The sequence below is a fragment of the Dryobates pubescens genome, chromosome 29 (genome assembly GCF_014839835.1).
Source record: "Dryobates pubescens isolate bDryPub1 chromosome 29, bDryPub1.pri, whole genome shotgun sequence".
Taxonomy (NCBI): Eukaryota; Metazoa; Chordata; class Aves; order Piciformes; family Picidae; genus Dryobates; species Dryobates pubescens.
In genome coordinates, this window is record NC_071640.1 from 12,169,503 (window position 1) to 12,186,390 (window position 16,888).

The window sequence follows — 16,888 nt, forward strand, 5'->3', positions numbered from 1 at the left end:
CAGGCTGGGCAGATGGGCAGAGGCCAAGGGCAGGAGACTGAACACATCCAAGTGCCAGGGGCTGCACATTGGCCACAGCAACCCCAGGCAGAGCTACAGGCTGGGGGCAGAGTGGCTGAGAGCAGCCAGGCAGAGAGGGACCTGGGGGTTCTGGGTGACAGCAGCTGAACAGGAGCCAGCAGTGTGCCCAGGGGGCCAAGAAGGCCAAGGGCATCCTGGCCTGCATCAGGAACAGTGTGGCCAGCAGGAGCAGGGAGGTCATTGTGCCCTGTGCTCAGCACTGCTTAGGCCACACCTGGAGTCCTGTGTCCAGTTCTGGGCTCCTCAGTTTAAGAAGGACATTGAGAGACTTGAAGGTGTCCAGAGAAGGGCAACAAAGCTGGGGAGGGGTCTGGAGCACAGCCCTGGGAGGAGAGGCTGAGGGAGCTGGGGTTGCTTAGCCTGCAGAAGAGGAGGCTCAGGGGAGACCTTCTTGCTCTCTGCAACTCCCTGAAGGGAGGTTGGAGCCAGGTGGGGGTTGGTCTCTTCTCCCAGGCACCCAGCCCCAGAACAAGAGGACACAGTCTCAAGCTGTGCCAGGGGAGGTTTAGGCTGGATGTCAGGAAGAAGTTCTATACAGAGAGACAGAGATTGCCCATTGGAATGGGCTGCCTGGGGAGGTGGTGGAGTCCCCATCCCTGGAGGTGTTTAGGAGGAGACTGGATGGCGTGCTTGGTTGCATGGTTTAGTTGATCAGATGGTGTTGGGTGATAGGTTGGACTGGATGATCTCAAAGGTCTCTTCCAACCTGCTTAATTCTATTCTATTCTGTTCTGTTCCTCTGCTTCCTAGCAAATGAAGCAACCAGCATACATGAACCCTGAACAAGGCCACCTGTAACTCAAAGCTGAGGCTTCAATGACCATAATGCAAGTGCCAGAAGCTCTACCTTGATGACCTTGCCAGATCCCAGCTTCAGCCTCAGCAGCTTGTCTTTGCTGACGTTGGAGTCAAACACCTGGAGAGTCAAAGAACAAAGGAGCACAAATTACCTGCAATACCCAACTCTTCCACCACTCTGAACACCACCTCACACATTCCAGAGGCTCCTACCATCCCTTACAGGCTAGCTCCCATTCTGCTACTTCCAAAATCAATTCTCAAGGGAAGGCAGAGCATGGCTACAGCTTCCAAAGCAGTGCACAGTGTAGTGTCATAACATTACAGATGGAGGCTCTAGAGCTGTTCTGAGCTTCAGGATCAGGACAGGGCCTACATGAAGGCTGGAGAGGGACTGCTCCCAAAGGCCTGCAGTGACAGGGTGAGGGGCAATGGTTTGGAAGTAGAGGAGATTTAGACTGGAAGTTTGGAACAAGCTCTGCACCACCAGGGGGGTGGAACACTGCAACAGGTTGCCCAGGGATGGGGTTGAGGCCCCATCCCTAAAGACATTCAAGGTGAGGCTTGACAGGGCTCTGGGCAACCTGATCTAGAGGAGGATGTCCCTGCTGACTGCAGTGGGGGTGGATTGGGTGAGCTTTGGAGGTCCCTTCCAACCCAGACCACACTATGCCAGGTTCAGGAAGAAGTAAACCACGACACACTGGGCTGTCAGCAAGCAGCAAACCACTGCCTGGGAGTTTGGGACTTCAAAACACAGAGCTGAACAAATCTTTCAGGAGCTTAGAAGTGAGCTCTGCTATGCACCTTTGGTACCTAGAGAGAAGCATGCCAGGCAGAGCAGGAAAACCAAAAACCTCTCCTAGAGGTGAAAAAACAAACAAAGTCCTTCCTTGCATCGAAGAGATTCACCTGCAGATGGATGCAAGTGCAAAACCCTCTGGCAGGGATCTCACCACCAGCAGAATGAGGAACAGTGGTTAAAGGGAAGGCTTTGGAACATCCAAGAGCTCCTTCTGCTTATTAGCCAAGGGGGCTGCACACAGCTGTGGAGGACATCAAAGCAATCTCATCCTTCTAGCCCTTGGAGATGTGCTGGCTGTCAGGCAAGGCCCTTCTTATCACTTCCTCCAGGAGCAGGGCAGCTTTCAATGTCCCTTCTCACCTTTTTCATTAACATTCCTGGGAGAGAGGCTCTCTGAAAACTCAAACCATTTCCACCACCTCCCCCAGCCTCAGGTGAAACCTCACTCATGGTGCTGTGACTGCAAAACCACCTTCAACACCAGCACCAACACTGCCATCCTGAAGGTCCTCTCCAGCCTAAAGGGGGCTCTGTGATGCTATGCAGGATGTGGCAGGTTCCTGCCAGAGCCTGCCACACTCACTTGGGATTAGGAGGAAGCAGAAAGATCTTTACCTGTCCAAGGCCATTGTTCTGGAACAGCCAACCTGTATAGGCCACCTCCAGAGAGTCTCCTCCTTCTGCTGCCTGCCCTTCCCCAAGCAGGAGATCCTGGCAGAGCACAGAGTCAAGAGCTGGGCAGCTGTTGAACTTGGCAATGCAGACCTGCAGGAGGGAAGCCCAGGGGGTGTCTGGTCAGCAAAGCAGAGCAGCAGGATCCACTATGATGGTACAGATGTGATGCTTTTCTTCCTGTGCTGATCAAGCCCAGGTTATTGCTGTGCTTAGGAGGTGAGCTCCATGTCCCTTGTGCTGAATCCTGCTGAGTAATTACTCCCTGCCCCACAGAACCCCTGGGCTCACAGCACTTGAGGGTCTTGATCAAAAATCCCAGCAGAGGCACCTGGGTTTGTTCATGGGAAGTGATTCTGCCCCTCTGCTCTGACCACACCTGCAGCACTGCCACCAGCTCTGGGGCCCCCAGCACAAGAAGGACCTGGAGCTGATGGAGAGGCTCCAGAGGAGGTCACAAGGATGATCAGAGGCTGCAGAACCTCCCCTGTGGGGACAGGCTGGGAGAGCTGGGGCTGTGCAGCCTGGAGAAGAGAAGGCTCCAGGGAGACCTTAGAGCAGCTTTCCAGTACCTGAAGGGCTCCAGGAGAGCTGGGAAAGGACTTTGGCCAAGGGCTGGGAGTGCCAGGCTGAGGAACAATGGCTTTGAGCTGGGAGAGGGGAGACTGAGAGTGGAGAGGAGGAAGAAATTGTTGAGAGTGAGGGTGGGGAAGACTCTGGCACAGGCTGCCCAGGGAGGCTGTGGCTGCCCCATCCCTGGAGGTGTTGAAGGCCAGGCTGGATGAGGCCCTGAGCAAGCTGGGCTGGTGGGAGGTGTCCCTGCCCATGGCAGGGGGTTGGCACTGGATGATCTTTCAGGTCCCTTCCAACCCAACCCATTCTATAATCTAATGACCAAACTCAGCCAGGTCCATCACAGATCTGCCTCAGTCACAGCTGTGCACATTCTCAAAGCTGAACTTCAGTGAAGTCCAATTGACTTAGAACCTTTCAGCCAGGAGCTCTCAGACATGATGTGTCTGTTGTTCTAAACATGCCAGTAAGCTGTCCCTCAAACCACAGTAGTTACCTGCTTGCTGAAATCCATTGCTGCCTTCTCTGACTCAAACATGATGGACCAGTTTTGTCTCTGATCATCATAGAAGGTGCTGTAATTGTTGGGCTGAACCTGTGGGCAAAGAAATCAGTCCTGGGTTAGGTATCAAGAGATGCATTCCACTGAAATCCAAACCCATGTTCAAAAGAAGCTTCAAGGAAGAGCTGCTGCAAATAGCCAGAGGAAGAATCCTGCTGGGTAGGAGAGCTCTGCAGATGGACCTTGCCAGGCTGGGCAGATGGGCAGAGGCCAAGGGCAGGAGATTGAACACATCCAAGTGCCAGGCTCTGCACATTGGCCACAACAACCTCAGGCAGTGCTACAGGCTGGGGGCAGAGTGGCTGAGAGCAGCCAGGCAGAGAGGGACCTGGGGGTGCTGGTCAGTGGTAGGCTGAACATGAGCCTGGGCTGGGCTTAACCCATGGCCCTCAGCACCACCCCTCTGCCTCTTTCAAACACAACCAGGGATGGGGATTCAGCTCCCTGGGGTGACTGGAAAGTCTTTAAGTGAAGAAATCTCTTCTAATCTCCAACCTAAACCTCCCCTGGGGCAACTTGAGGCTGTTTCCTCTCATCCTACCATTTGTTCCCTGGGAGAAGAGCCCAACCCCCAGCTCACTGCAGCCTCCTTTCAGGGAGCTGTAGAGAGCAGTGAGGTCTCCCCCCAGCCTCCTCCACTCCACACTGAACACCCCCAGCTCCCTCAGGCTGCTCCTCCCCAGCCCTGTTCTCCAGACCCTTCCCCTGCTTTGCTGCCCTTCTCTGGACACACTCCAGCCCCCAATGTCCTTCTGGCAGTGAGTGCCTGCTGAAAGGCTCTGCAGCAGGCAGGCAGATGTGAGCCTCTTGTGCAATATGCATCAGAAGGAGCAGCAGAAGCCAGCTCCCAGCCCCTGTGACTCCTCTCGCTGTGGCAGTCAGATGTTTGGCCTCCCAGCCTACAAACCAGGAGTTCAGAAGGCGCTTGAGAGTCAAGTGCTGCTTGCTGCCATCAGCACAGCTCACTGAGCACCTTCCTCATCCAGAGTCTCACCGTCAGAACGAAGCCGGGGTGGATCCTCGCAGCTGTGATCTGTTGCTGCTGACTGATGTAAAGGAGGATCCTGTACTGGATTCCACAAGGAGGTGGCCCAGGGAGAGAGATAGGGGGAGAAAATAAAGCAGAAACTGAAAACATCCTCAATTCTAATGAGCTTTGCCAAAGTCTGAGCCTAAGGCTATGGTGTTTCCCTGTCAAACACACTTCCCAGCAGCACTTTCCCCAGCAAAAGTACTGAACACAGCTTTGTACCACCTACTAAAGCCCCTGGAAAGCAGGCAAAGCTTTATTCAGCTACAGGAATCAAGCAATTCAAATGAATCCTTTTGCCACAAGCAAGATGATTTAGCCAATCCCACTTCTATTCTGCAGCTGCTGTGTGAAGAGATGATGCACTTAACCCTTCGGTGCATGAAACACGCAGGACACAGCTGTCACAGACCGAGTTACAGCAAGTTGTAGGGTGCTTTCCAAGCACCAAATGTACACATAAAACACTGTATTGCCTTGTTGGGCTCCACCAGACATCATCTGCCAAGGAAAAGTTGACCCCTGTGGGCAGCTGCCCCCCACACTGCTGGGGGTGGAACTGGGAGTAACCCCCGGAGTGTTCCCAGCGGCGCAGGGTGCAAAGAGGCAAAGGCAGCTGAGGGAGGCTGTGAGTTTCCTTCTGCATGCTCCCTCCTACCAGTTCCCCACCCAGGGACACTTCTCAGATCAGCAACTCAGGAATCAGCTCACTAAACTACTGTTTCTTAGTTGTTGCTGTTGCCAAAGCAGAAGCAGCCCAGTGAGCCAAGATGAATTAGCAGCTGGGGGATATGAAATGCCAGAAACACCAAACCTGAGGACAGATCAGAGCATCCAAAGCAACTTTCAGCACCCCAAGCCACCTGGCACCTCAGTCATGTGGAGCACTTGGGAAGGACAGGTATTTTTGACACCCAAATAACAGAATTGAGGCAAGCCCTCTCTGCCCTGTTGGCCAAAATCCTGCTTTGTATGGATTTCTGGTCTGGCTGTCCAAGGCATCCTGAATAAATACCAAAACAGCTTCCAGAAACATTAGAAGGGCTGCAGTGCCTGCACCACTGCACACTAGCTCAGGCACAGGTTGGGAGAAGCCTCACAGAAAGAAAGATGTCAGCAAGGGAAATGGCTGAGGCACAGGAAAACCCAGGAGGGCAGAAGGTTGCTGAGACCTCCAGCAGCAAAAGCAAAGGCACTCTGGTGAGGCCAGGGAAGTGCTGCCTCACACCAGCAGCCTCTCAGCACCAGTACATTCCAGAAGGGAAGGGTTTCTCACCTCTTTAGTAGCATGGTTCCCCACCACAGCTGCTCCAAACTTGCCTTGCTTCAAGTACTGCCCATTTGTACTGGAAGACAAGGGAGAGATTCAGCTGCAGAACTGGCCCTGCCTCTTGTTTCCCTCTACTGCTGCTGAGCTCTTCTTCTGCTGTAGAGTTCAGGCCCCTCTGCCCCTGGCCAAAATTTTAGGTAGCCTTTCTTAGCTTAAAGATTATCACAATTTCCTTGCTTGCTCCACAGATCACAGAGGCAAACATGTTGGAGTTTGAGCTGAAGACTGCTCTTGCCACAGACCCAGAGCAAATGAGCTTTTACACCATGGCAGTGGCAAACAGAGAGGATTGACTGCTGCTCCTCCATGCTCATGCCTCAGATCTCCATGAGGCAACCTATGAAATACAAGCTTCTGACAGAGCTGTCTGGACACAATGCAAATATCCAGCCAGGACCTCAGGATGTAGTTCTCTGTAACAGCCAGAGCCAAAACTTGCTCTTTCTGTGACAACTGGAGAAGAGGAGGCTCAGGGGAGACCTTCTTGCTCTCTCCAACTCCCTGAAGGGAGGTTGGAGCCAGGTGGGGGTTGGTCTCTTCTCCCAGGCAGCCAGCACCAGAACAAGAGGACACAGTCTCAAGCTGTGCCAGGGAAGGTTTAGGTTGGATGTTAGGAAGCAATTCTTCCCAGCAAGAGAGATTGGCCATTGGGATGTGTTGCCCAGGGAGGTGGTGGAGTCCCCATCCCTGGAGGTGTTTAGGAAGAGCCTGGCTGAGGCCCTTGGTGCCATGGTTTAGTTGATCAGATGGTGCTGGGTGATAGGTTGGACTTGATGATCTCAAAGGTCTCTTCCAACCTGGTCAATTCTATTCTATTCCAACTGCACAACTCAGAATGGGAGCAGAGCAACTGAAACTTATTTTGAGCACCTTGGAGCACCTCCAGCACACAGACACACGTCTGCAGACCACAGGTTGGGCCAGAAGATCCTTGGGGTGCTTTCCAATTTGTGACTGTCTATAAGCAATGACCTCTTCTTACTCATCCAGAGAGCTTCCCTTTGTGATTATCACCCAAGCTCTCAGACCCAGGCTGGGAGGAAGCCACAGTGTCACTTACTAGCGGTAAGCGTGCACGGCGGTGGCCACAAACACTGATGGTGCTGCCGAGGCTGCTGGGGCCACAGGAGCCTTCTGGGCTGCAGGACCTGCTGAGCAATGAGAAGTCAGTGACACACAACTGCCACATGTGCTGGCCAAGCACAGTGCAATGACACATCCCTTTCCCCAAGGGAAAAAAAATACAGTGCCTGAAAGGGACCTCCAAGGAAGCTGGGGAGGGACTTTGGCCAAGGGCTGGGAGTGCCAGGATGAGGAACAATGGCTTTGAGCTGGGAGAGGGGAGACTGAGACTGGAGATGAGGAAGAAATTCTTGCCAGTGAGGGTGGGGAGACTCTGGCACAGGTTGCCCAGGGAGGCTGTGGCTGCCCTCTCCCTGGAGGTGTTGAAGGCCAGGCTGGATGAGGCCCTGAGCAAGCTGGGCTGGTGGGAGGTGTCCCTGCCCATGGCAGGGGCTTGGAACTGGCTGATCTTTGAGGTCCCTTCCAACCCAACCCATGCTGTGATTCCATGAATTAGGTTAAAGCACAAAGAGTGATGTTCCAAAGCCACCAAGGGCCACTGGAATAACCAGATGTAGGGAGGGTAGCAGAGGAAGAGAACATCTAGGTGAGTTATTTCATGGAATCACAGAATGGTCAGGGTTGGAAGGGACCTCCAAAGGTCATCCAGCCCAGCCTCCTGCAGTGAGCAGGGACATCCTCCACTGGTGCTCTTCACAAAGGCCTCATTCTCCCAGCAAGACTCTCACTAAGTTTCTCCCCCAGTTACTGGGCACAAGCTCAGCTACTTACCAGCTGCAGTCTGAGCCTTCTTAGGCTGCTTTGGTGCAGTGTACTGGAAGAATTCATTTCCCTGGCCTGAGACTGTTTGGTCCAGACCAAAGAGAGAGGCCAGCCTGGCACTAGAAACAGGAAATCAATTGCTTTAGCTTATTTAACACAAGCTTTAGAGATATCAAACCCCACTAATGATACAGAAGTGGTTACCATCACTTCAGAAATAAACAGAGGGAGGCATACTCTGGGGGTGTTCAGTCTGGAGGAGAGAAGGCTGAGGGGAGACCTCATTGCTCCCTGCAGCTCCCCGAAAAGAGGTTGCAGTGAGCTGGGAGTTGGTCTCTTCTCCCTAGGATCAGGTGATAGGAGGAGAGGAAATGGCCTGGAATTGTGCCAGGGGAGGGTTAGGTTGGAGATGAAGAATTTCTTTGCTGCAAGAGTGGTCAGGGGTTGAAGAGGCTGCCCAGGGAGGTGGTGGAGGGGTTCAAGAAACCTGTGGCCATAGAATCAATAAGGTTGGCAAAGACCTCAAGGATCATCAAGTCCAAGCTGTCACCCACCACCTCATGACTCCTAAGCCATGGCTCCAAGTGCCACATCCAATCCCCTCTGGAACACCTCCAGAGATGGGGACTCCACCACCTCCCTGGGCAGCACATTCCAAGGGCTAACAACTCTCTCTGGGAAGAACTTTCTCCTCACCTCCAGCCTAAACCTCCCCTGGCACAGCTTGGGGAAGTTCAGGTGGTGCTGGCCAAACCAATTCTCAGCTCCCACATTAAGCAGCTCTAATTACCCAATGACATTTGAATAAGCAGAACTTTAAGACAAAAGGGGCTGGGGTAAGTAGCACAATGATGTTTCATTTCCCCAAAAGCTCAGGAAACCGAAACTACCTCAAGGAAAAGAAGAAGTTACTTTAAAGCAATGGCTGTGAAGTAGTTGTTACAATAATGGAATCACTCCATGGCAACACAGAAGCCACCATTTAGCACCAGAAATTTTTCTTCCACCATTTTCTCAGACTGAAGCTTGAGGGGAAAAAGATTGAGACTGGAGATGAGGAAGAAATTGTTGAGAGTGAGGCTGGGGAGACTCTGGCACAGGCTGCCCAGGGAGGCTGTGGCTGCCCCCTCCCTGGAGGTGTTCAGGGCCAGGCTGGATGAGGCCTTGAGCAAGCTGGGCTGGGGGGAGGTGTCCCTGCCCATGGCAGGGGGTTGGAGCTGGATGATCTTGAAGGTCCCTTCCAAGGCAACCCCAACATCCAACTCTGCTGGGGGCAGAGTGGCTGAGAGCAGCCAGGCAGGGACCTGGGGGTGGTGGTTGATGGTAGGCTGAACATGAGCCAGCAGTGTGCCCAGGCAGCCAGGAGGGCCAATGGCATCCTGGCCTGCCAGCAGGAGCAGGGAGGTCATTCTGCCCCTGTACACTGCACTGGTTAGGCCACACCTTGAGTCCTGTGTCCAGCTCTGGGCTACTCAGGTTAGGAAGGAGGTTGACTTGCTGGAGCGTGTCCAGAGAAGGGCAACAAAGCTGGGGAGGGGTCTGGAGCACAGCCCTGTGAGGAGAGGCTGAGGGAGCTGGGGTTGCTTAGCCTGGAGAAGAGGAGGCTCAGGGGAGACCTTCTTGCTCTCTGCAACTCCCTGCAGGGAGGTTGTAGCCAGGAGGGGCTTGGGCTCTTCTCTCAGGCACCCAGCACCAGAACAAGAGGACACAGTCTCAGGCTGCACCAGGGGAGGTTTAGGCTGGAGGTTAGGAAGAAGTTCTACACAGGGAGAGAGATTGCCCATTGGAATGTGTTGCCCAGGGAGGTGGTGGAGTCCCCATCCCTGGAGGTGTTCAGGAGGAGGCTTGAACAGGGTGCTTGGTGCCATGGGTTAGTTGATTAGGTGGTGTTGGATGACAGGTTGGACTTGATGATCTCTGAGGTCTTTTCCAACCTGGTTTATTCTATTCTGTGATTCTTAAAATGTCCTCAAAATGCATTCTCCCCTGAAGTTTTACAACAGAATAGGAGCTGTTTCTCCTGTGTGAGGGCAGAAGGTTTAAAGCTGTGGCCAAGCAGGCTACTCCCAGCTGCTGAGCTGTTTGCAGTTTCAGGGCTTGAAGGCCACTTCAGCTCAGCTGCTCCTCCTATCACGGGACAAGGGAAGGCTTCAAGCTACAAGGCAGAGTCCCCAGAGGCCAGCACCACTGTCATTGCCTCAGCGGCTCTGCAGTGTTTCACACAAGATGCTTGTAAAAACCACCTTTTGATAAGCAGGGAGAGGGTTAGCTCACAAAAGCAGTGAGCAGAGGCTCCTTGAGGAGCGTGAGGAAGGAGTGCCACTGAAAATCCAACCGCTGAGGAGGCTTCAAGCGGCCAAAGCTACACAGGGCACGGAGACATTAAAATGGTTATCAGCAAGAGCTGAACGCTCCTGAACGTGCTGGAAGTCGCCATCCCGGCTTGAAAATCCCTCAGTCGGCCATTTCCAGGTGTTGTTGACACCTTTAAATGAAACCATCCGTCCCCTTTCTGCCCCCTCCATCACCAGCGCTTGCTCCTGCCCTGGCTGTGCTTCCAGACAGGCGGAGCCAGGCGCTGGACCCCCGTGTGCCCGGGCTGCCTGTCCCCTGCCTGCCACACCGAGGGACCACCAGCCCCTGCCCGGGGGGCCCGGGCTCGCCCCCCGCCCCCACTGAATGGGGATAGGAGAAGGAGGGCACAGCCCCGGGGCTAAAACTAGTCACGGGAGCTCAGCTCGGCTCCGACCCTGCCGGGCGCTGTCCGCCTAGCAGAAACGACCCCGCGGAACGGCCCGGACGGGGAGGGCTCTGAGGGGTCCCGCAGGCCGTAGGCTCTCCCGCCTCTCATCAGGCCGGACAGCAGCGAAGCCCAGCCCCAGGCTGCGCAGGGCCCGACCCTCCCCGCAAAAGGCCTTCACCGGGGCCGCGGCCCCGCGGCCTTTCCGAGCTCAGCCACCCCTCCGGAAAGAGAAGGGTGGCTCGGCTGCGCCCCGCCGGCCGCTCACCCGCTGGCAGGGGACAGGAAATCCGCGTCGTCCTCCTCTGCCGCCACCCCGAACATGATCAGGGACCCGCCGCCGCCCCGCGATGTCGTAAACGCTCTGTCCGGCACCGGCGCACTTTGCGGCCGCGGCGGGACGGCGGCGGCGCGGGGAGGGGGAAGGCGGAAGGGGAACCGCGAGCGGGCGGGGCTTGGGGGGGCACGCGGGGAGGGGGGCGGGACCGGCAGAGGGGGCGGGACCGGCAGAGGGGGCGGGACCGGCAGAGGGGGTGGGACCGGCAGAGGGGGTGGGACCGGCAGAGGGGGCGGGACCGGCAGAGGGGGCGGGACCGGCGGAGCAGAGGAGCCGCGGTCTCGTGGCGGTCGCGCGGTGAGTGACGTGCCGGGCTCCGGGCGGCCTCGCGCCCCCCGCGCCCCCCCGCGCCCCGAGAGCGCTCGCGGCCGTCGCCCCGAGCGGGGCGCCCGTGGCGGGGCGCGGGGGCCGGGGCCGGGGCGGGAGGAGGTGGCTGGCGTCGCCTCTCGGCGGGGGGGGGAACCGCGGAGGGTCCCCAGGGGTCGGCAGGGCCTAGGCACGCAGCGAGCCTCGGTCTCGGCGGGGCCTGCTCAGGGGAGCGGGCTGCCGGCGAGCCCGCGTCGCTGAGGGCCGGAGGGAGCCCGGAGGGCTGGCGGGCGGGAGGCGCCCCCGCGGCGGGGCCTCCGGGCACGGGGAGAGGCTGCCGGCGGGGCTGCCAGCCTGGCTGTGCGAGGGGGAGCGGGATGTCCCCAAGGTGACAGCCGGCCGGCCGGCCCCGCCGTGCGCTGCCCTTGCGCGGAGGGCGGCCCCGGCCCGCGGCGTGCGCTCGGGTTGTGCCTCACAGCCCGGAGCAGCCCCTCCGGGGCCCGGCGCCCGGCCCGGCGGCTGGGCTGTGCCTCGGGGGCGGTGTGCGGCTTGGCAGCGGCCCGGCAGAGCTGGGGCTCGGCAGTGTGCAGGGCACACGGCCGCTGTTGTGCGCCGGGTTCGGCTCTCGCACCCCCGAGTTACCGAGGGGCGACGGCCGCCGTGTGATGCGTTTCGGTTGTGCCATCGGAGCCGTGTCTTGACTTTCAGGGCGCCTGAGCTGGCCCTCCTTAAGCAGTCTCCCTCCTTAGCCTTCTCTCTGGGTTTTTGCCCTCCCGGCGCCGCGGGGTGCTGGGTGAGCCCCCCCTGCTTCGCCGTTAGATGCAGCGCTTCGGAGCCGGTCGGTGTTGAGACGGAGCCGGTCGGTGTTGAGACGGAGCCGGTCGGTGTTGAGACGGAGCCGGTCGGTGTTGAGACGGAGCCAGGCTGGGCGCAGGGGAGAGCAAACTGCGTGGAAAAAGTGTGGAATAGTTTCCTGGCTGTTTCCTGCTGCTGACTGGTAACTCACACTGGGAGTTACTTAGAGGAGGTTGGAGTCTGAGCATGAAGCCGCCAGGTCAGCTGGAATGCTGAGTTCGCAGTACTTAGGGGCTTTTATTGCCATGAGAGTGCAACGTGGTTGAGAGGTGACTTAAAAGGGGAAGAGACCAGGGAGGGGAGCACGAAGTGGCTTTTCTTACCACTGGATTACTTTTGTTACTGCAGTGATTGTTTTGGAGTGAAACCTCAGCAAGGGCTCAGAAGCTTTCTGTTACAGCCCCCCCCCAGAGCCCTGCACACACAGCAGTAGCTCTGGAGCAATCTGATGTAAATCCCTCGTGGAGGCAGCTTGTTCCTGCCTCGACGTGGCAGGTGGGCATGAGCTTGAGTTGGGAGATGTGGTTGCTGCTTGCTTTCCTTACGTGAAGAGAGAACTTGCTGCTGCTTTGTCTCCTTCCTTGTTTCTAGACTCAAAGTGAGGAGAAAGTTCTTCACTGAGCGAGTCGTTCATCATTGGGATGTGCTGCCCAGGGAGGTGGTGGAGTCCCTGTCCCTGGAGGTGTTCAAGGGGAGACTGGATGTGGCACTTGGTGCCATGGTCTAGTTGTGAGGTCTGTTGGGACAGGTTGGACTCGATGATCCTTGGGGTCTCTTCCAACCTTAGTTATACTGTGTGATACTGTGTGTTCTACTAAGTCAGCAGTCAGGAGTCTTACTTTAGACAGTGAGGAGCTCTGTGGTTGAGTTTTCTTCACGTGGTGTGTACCAAACTTTGTCTGTACTCAATTCCCTCCCTTTTTGTTTTAGTGTAAAGCAGCTCAATTTAGAAGCAAAACCTGAGTGGTTCTTTGCCAGTCCAGGGATTCTTGCCCTGTGAATGTGTTAGCTGAGATCCCCATGTGCTGTCCCACACAGGCAGACCTCAAAGATCATTGAGTCCAACCTGGCACCACAGACCTCATGACTAAACCATGGCACCAAGTGCCACATCCAATCCCCTCTTGAACACCTCCAGGGATGGGGACTCCACCACCTCCCTGGGTAGCACATCCCAATGGCCAACAACTCTCTCAGTGAGGAACTTTCTCCTCACCTCCAGCCTAAACCTCCCCTGGTGCAGCTTGAGACTGTGTCCTCTTGTTCTGGGGCTGGCTGCCTGGGAGAAGAGACCAACCCCCACCTGGCCACAACCTCCCTTCAGGGAGTTGTAGCCAGCAGGTCCTGATGCCAGGGAAGTGGGTAGGCAGCTGGCAGGAGTGCACTCTGCAGCCAGCACCACAGCTAAGACTCTGCTCTGTGCTGATGAGGCCTCACCTGGAGTACTGGGTCCAGTTCTGGGCTCACCAGCTCAAGAAGGACAAAGAACTGCATGAGAGATTGCAGTGCAGGGCCTTGAAGCTGCTGAGGGGTCTGGAATATCTCTCACACGAGGAGAGGCTGAGAGAAGGCTCTGGCTAGCCTGGAGGAGTCTGAGGGGTGACCTTATCAATGCTGACAAATAGGTCAGAGTGGGTGTCAGGGAGATGGGGCCAGGCTCAGTGGCAGGACAAGAGCATAGGCATAGGAAGTTCCACCCAGATGTGAGGGTGGCAGAGCCCTGGAGCAGGCTGCACAGAGAGGCTGTGGAGTCTCCATCTCTGCAGACTTTCAAGCCCTGCCCTGGATGTGTTCCTGTGTGACCTGCCCTAGGTGGTCCTGCAGGGCAGGGGGGGGTGGACTTAATGATCTCTGGGGGTCCCTTCCAGCCCCTCCCATGCTGTGACTCTCAGCCAGGTGTCTTGTCTTTTCAGCTCTGTTCACAGCCCTCTCCTGTGTTTGAGCTTGCAGCAGGCTTGGGGCTCCACAGCTGTGCCCAGCCAAAGGCCAGTTTCTCCTGGTTGTGCTCAAGTTCCCAGCTTCATGCAGGGGTAGATTATTCTCTCCTCACAAGTATTTATTACATTGGTTTTAAATGTGTTTGATCTGAGCTTGCCTCTGAGTCATACTATAGCATTTCCCTGAGTAATAATATTTGATCTTGTAGCAGTGGAGTTCAGGTTGGTGCTCCCACTTCCTGCAGTTTGTGATCTCAGCTCTCCTCAGGCTCTCCTCAAGCTTTGCAGTCTGCTTCACTTTCTTCCCACTCCTCATTACAGAGAGGGCTCTGGAAATCTCTGCAAGTGTTGCTGCTCAGGGGAGGCTGAGGCTGGAGATGAGGAAGGGATTCTTTGCAGTGAGGCTGGGGAGACTCTGGCACAGGCTGCCCAGGGAGGCTGTGGCTGCCTCCTGCCTGGAGGTGTTGCAGGCCAGGCTGGATGAGGCCCTGAGCAAGCTGGGCTGGGGGGAGGTGTCAGCTACTGGATTCTTGCATTGGAGCACTCAACATGAAAGGATGTGGACCTGTAAGAGAAGTTCCAGAGGAGGCCATGAAGATGATCAGAGGGCTGCAGAACCTCCCCTGTGGGGCCAGGCTGGGAGAGTTGGGGCTGTGCAGCCTGGAGAAGAGAAGGCTCCAGGCAGACCTCAGAGCAACTTTCCAGTACCTGAAGGGCTCCAGGAGAGCTGGGGAGGGACTCTGGACAAGGGCTGGGAGTGCCAGGATGAGGAACAATGGCTCACACTGGACAAAGCTGGATTTAGATTAGAGATTAGGAGGAAATTCTTCCCCATGAGGGTGGTGAGGCCCTGGGACAGGTTGCCCAGAGAAGCTGTGGAAGGTCTAAGGTGTTGCAGGCCAGGTTGGATGGGGCTTTAAGCAGCCTGGGCTAGTGGGAGGTGTCCCTGCCCATGGCAGGGGGTTGGAACTGGGTGATCTTGAAGGTCCCTTCCCACCCAGACCATTCTGTGAGTTTAAATGCACGTTGGGTTTGCAGCTGGGGCTGTGGTGGGAAGCTGGGGCTGCCCTGCTGCAGGATGCCAAGTTGAACTGATGCTTTTTGCTTGCACACCACCACCTGTGCGGTGGGCAGGAGCCTCCTTGGGGTTTGCCTCCTTTCCCACCCCCAAAAAAGCCAAGAGAACCAACAAAAGGATTGAAAATAAACCTAGCAGGAGTCACTCCCACACAGCTGCTGCTTGAGAGCTGGGCAGTTGTGTGGGGCTGTTTCCTGCTGGGGTTCTGCTGCCTGCTGGAAGCTACAGGGAGTTGGTTTGATACCCTCTCAGGTCTCTCATGGAGGGCAGCTTGTTAAGTAGGCTGAGAACTGGAGTCACTTCTGCCAGCAGGGAGTAGGAATCCCATCAGCTTCCCAAGGCATGTGTGCAGGGCTGCTGTGGGGCTTTAAAGGTGTAGTCCCTGATGCTTACTCTGCCCTGCAGCAAGGTTTGTGTCTTCTTGTTCTCTTCCTCTCTAGAAGAGAGTTCTGGAAGGATTCTGCTCAAGCCCCTGCAGCAGTACAGGTGAGGGCTGACCTGCTGAAAGCAGCTGTGTGGAGCAGGACCTGGCAGTGCTGGTGAACAAATCCACCATGAGCCAGCAGTGTGCCCTTTGGGCAAGAAGGCCAATGGTCTCCTGGGCTTGGTTGAGAAGAGTGTGGCCAGCAGGTCAAGGGAGGTTCTGCTCCCCCTCTGCCCTAGTGAACCACATCTGGAGTACTGGGTCCACTTCTGGGCTCCCCAGCTCAGGAGAGACAGGGAACTGCTGGGGGGAGTCCAGTGGAGGCTGGGAAGATGCTGAGGGGCCTGGAGCAGCTCTGTGAGGAGCAGAGGCTGAGAGCCCTGGGGCTGAGAGCCTGCAGAAGAGCAGCCCCAGAGGGGATCTGAGCAATGCTCAGCAAGAGCTAAAGGACCTGTGGGGGGCAAGAGGCTGGGGCCAGACTCTGCTCAGTGGTGCCCAAGGACAGGACAAGGTCAGAGGGCACAAACTGGAACCCAGGAGGAGAAACGTCTTTGGTGTGAGGCTGCAGGAGGCCTGGAGCAGGCTGCCCAGAGAGGTTGTGGAGTCTCCTCTGGAGAGCTTCCAACCCCCCCTGGGCATTGTGCTGCTGGGCAAGCTGCTGTGGGTGCCCTGCTGGAGCAGGGGGTTGGTCCTGAGGCTCTGGAGAGGTCTCTTCCAACCCCTACCAGGCTGGGATTCTCTCTTGTTTTCCATTTGGACAACTCTTTGTTCCCTGAGCCGAAATGGAGCATTTTATGCTTTGTTTTTCTCTTTCTGCATTAGCTGCACAGCTTCTTCCACCCCACTCCATGCCCCTGCAGCCCTGCCTCCTCCAGCCTGGGCTGAAGGTGACCCTGAAAGTTAGCAGTGATCAGCATCAGGGCTTAGTGAAGTTGAGCTGAAGCTGTCAGGCTTCTTGGAAAGCCTGCCAGGAGCTCCCTGGGAGTTTTGGCTTTTTTCCTCTTAGGGAAGGATTATAAAGTCTCAGTCTAGTTCAGGTTGCTGTGCCCTGGGCAATCCAAGCTCAGCTAATCTGCTCCATTCCTTGTTGTTTCAATCTCATTTTCTGGCAGGGCTCAGGCAGGCCCCAGGGGGCTGCAGAGGAGATTTTAACCTTTTTTTCCCTTGCAGCTGGAACCTGGGATCTGCTAATGCAGAGAATAAAGGGCCCAGTCCTTGTAAACAAATCAAATTCCTGCTTTGCTGCCCTACAGCTTCACTTCCTGAAGCCTTTTGCTTGTTTTGGTCCTGGACCAGCACTTCTTCTGCTTTTGGAGGCAATCTAGAAATGAGAGGCTGTGATGAAAAGCCTCCTTTGCCACCTCCCTTCTCTGGTAATCATAACCCATGTAGAATGGAAGAGAACAAACCAGGTTGGAAGAGACCTTCAAGATCATCCAGTCCAACCTATCACCCAGCACCATCTGATCAACTAACCCATGGCACCAAGCACCTCATCAAGTCTCCTCCTCAACA

At 56.1% G+C, this 16,888-nt stretch overlaps 2 protein-coding genes across 2 annotated transcripts in view; both read right to left on the minus strand.

Moving 5' to 3' along the window:
• Positions 1–10,852, minus strand: part of FKBP15 (FKBP prolyl isomerase family member 15) — a 43,227-nt gene extending 32,375 nt beyond the window's left edge. Inside the window, exons 1-8 of the mRNA XM_054174555.1 lie at positions 10,705–10,852; positions 7,706–7,815; positions 6,912–7,002; positions 5,798–5,867; positions 4,486–4,560; positions 3,426–3,524; positions 2,300–2,449; positions 929–997 (exon numbers count right to left, since the gene is read on the minus strand). Of these exons, the coding sequence (XP_054030530.1) occupies positions 929–997; positions 2,300–2,449; positions 3,426–3,524; positions 4,486–4,560; positions 5,798–5,867; positions 6,912–7,002; positions 7,706–7,815; positions 10,705–10,760 (720 nt within the window). The 5' untranslated portion in view covers positions 10,761–10,852. The remainder of the gene's footprint in view (positions 1–928; positions 998–2,299; positions 2,450–3,425; positions 3,525–4,485; positions 4,561–5,797; positions 5,868–6,911; positions 7,003–7,705; positions 7,816–10,704) is intronic.
• On the minus strand, positions 10,763–11,764 carry LOC128898643 (proline-rich protein 2-like). Its single transcript, XM_054174188.1, has 2 exons — positions 11,675–11,764; positions 10,763–11,437 (listed from the first exon to the last, which is right to left on the minus strand). Exons 1-2 carry the CDS (start codon positions 11,762–11,764, stop codon positions 10,763–10,765), a joined length of 765 nt encoding a protein of 254 aa, XP_054030163.1.
• Between the last annotated feature and the right edge of the window lie 5,124 nt (positions 11,765–16,888).

Bases quoted from the DNA above. Each gene is read 5' to 3' on its own strand.
- LOC128898643 (XM_054174188.1), bottom strand. From the start codon at position 11,764: ATGGCACAACCGAAACGCATCACACGGCGGCCGTCGCCCCTCGGTAAC. The intron at 11,438-11,674 runs GTGCCCTGCACA...CCCCTCGCACAG, and splicing joins CGGCGCACAACAGCGGCCGT to CCAGGCTGGCAGCCCCGCCG.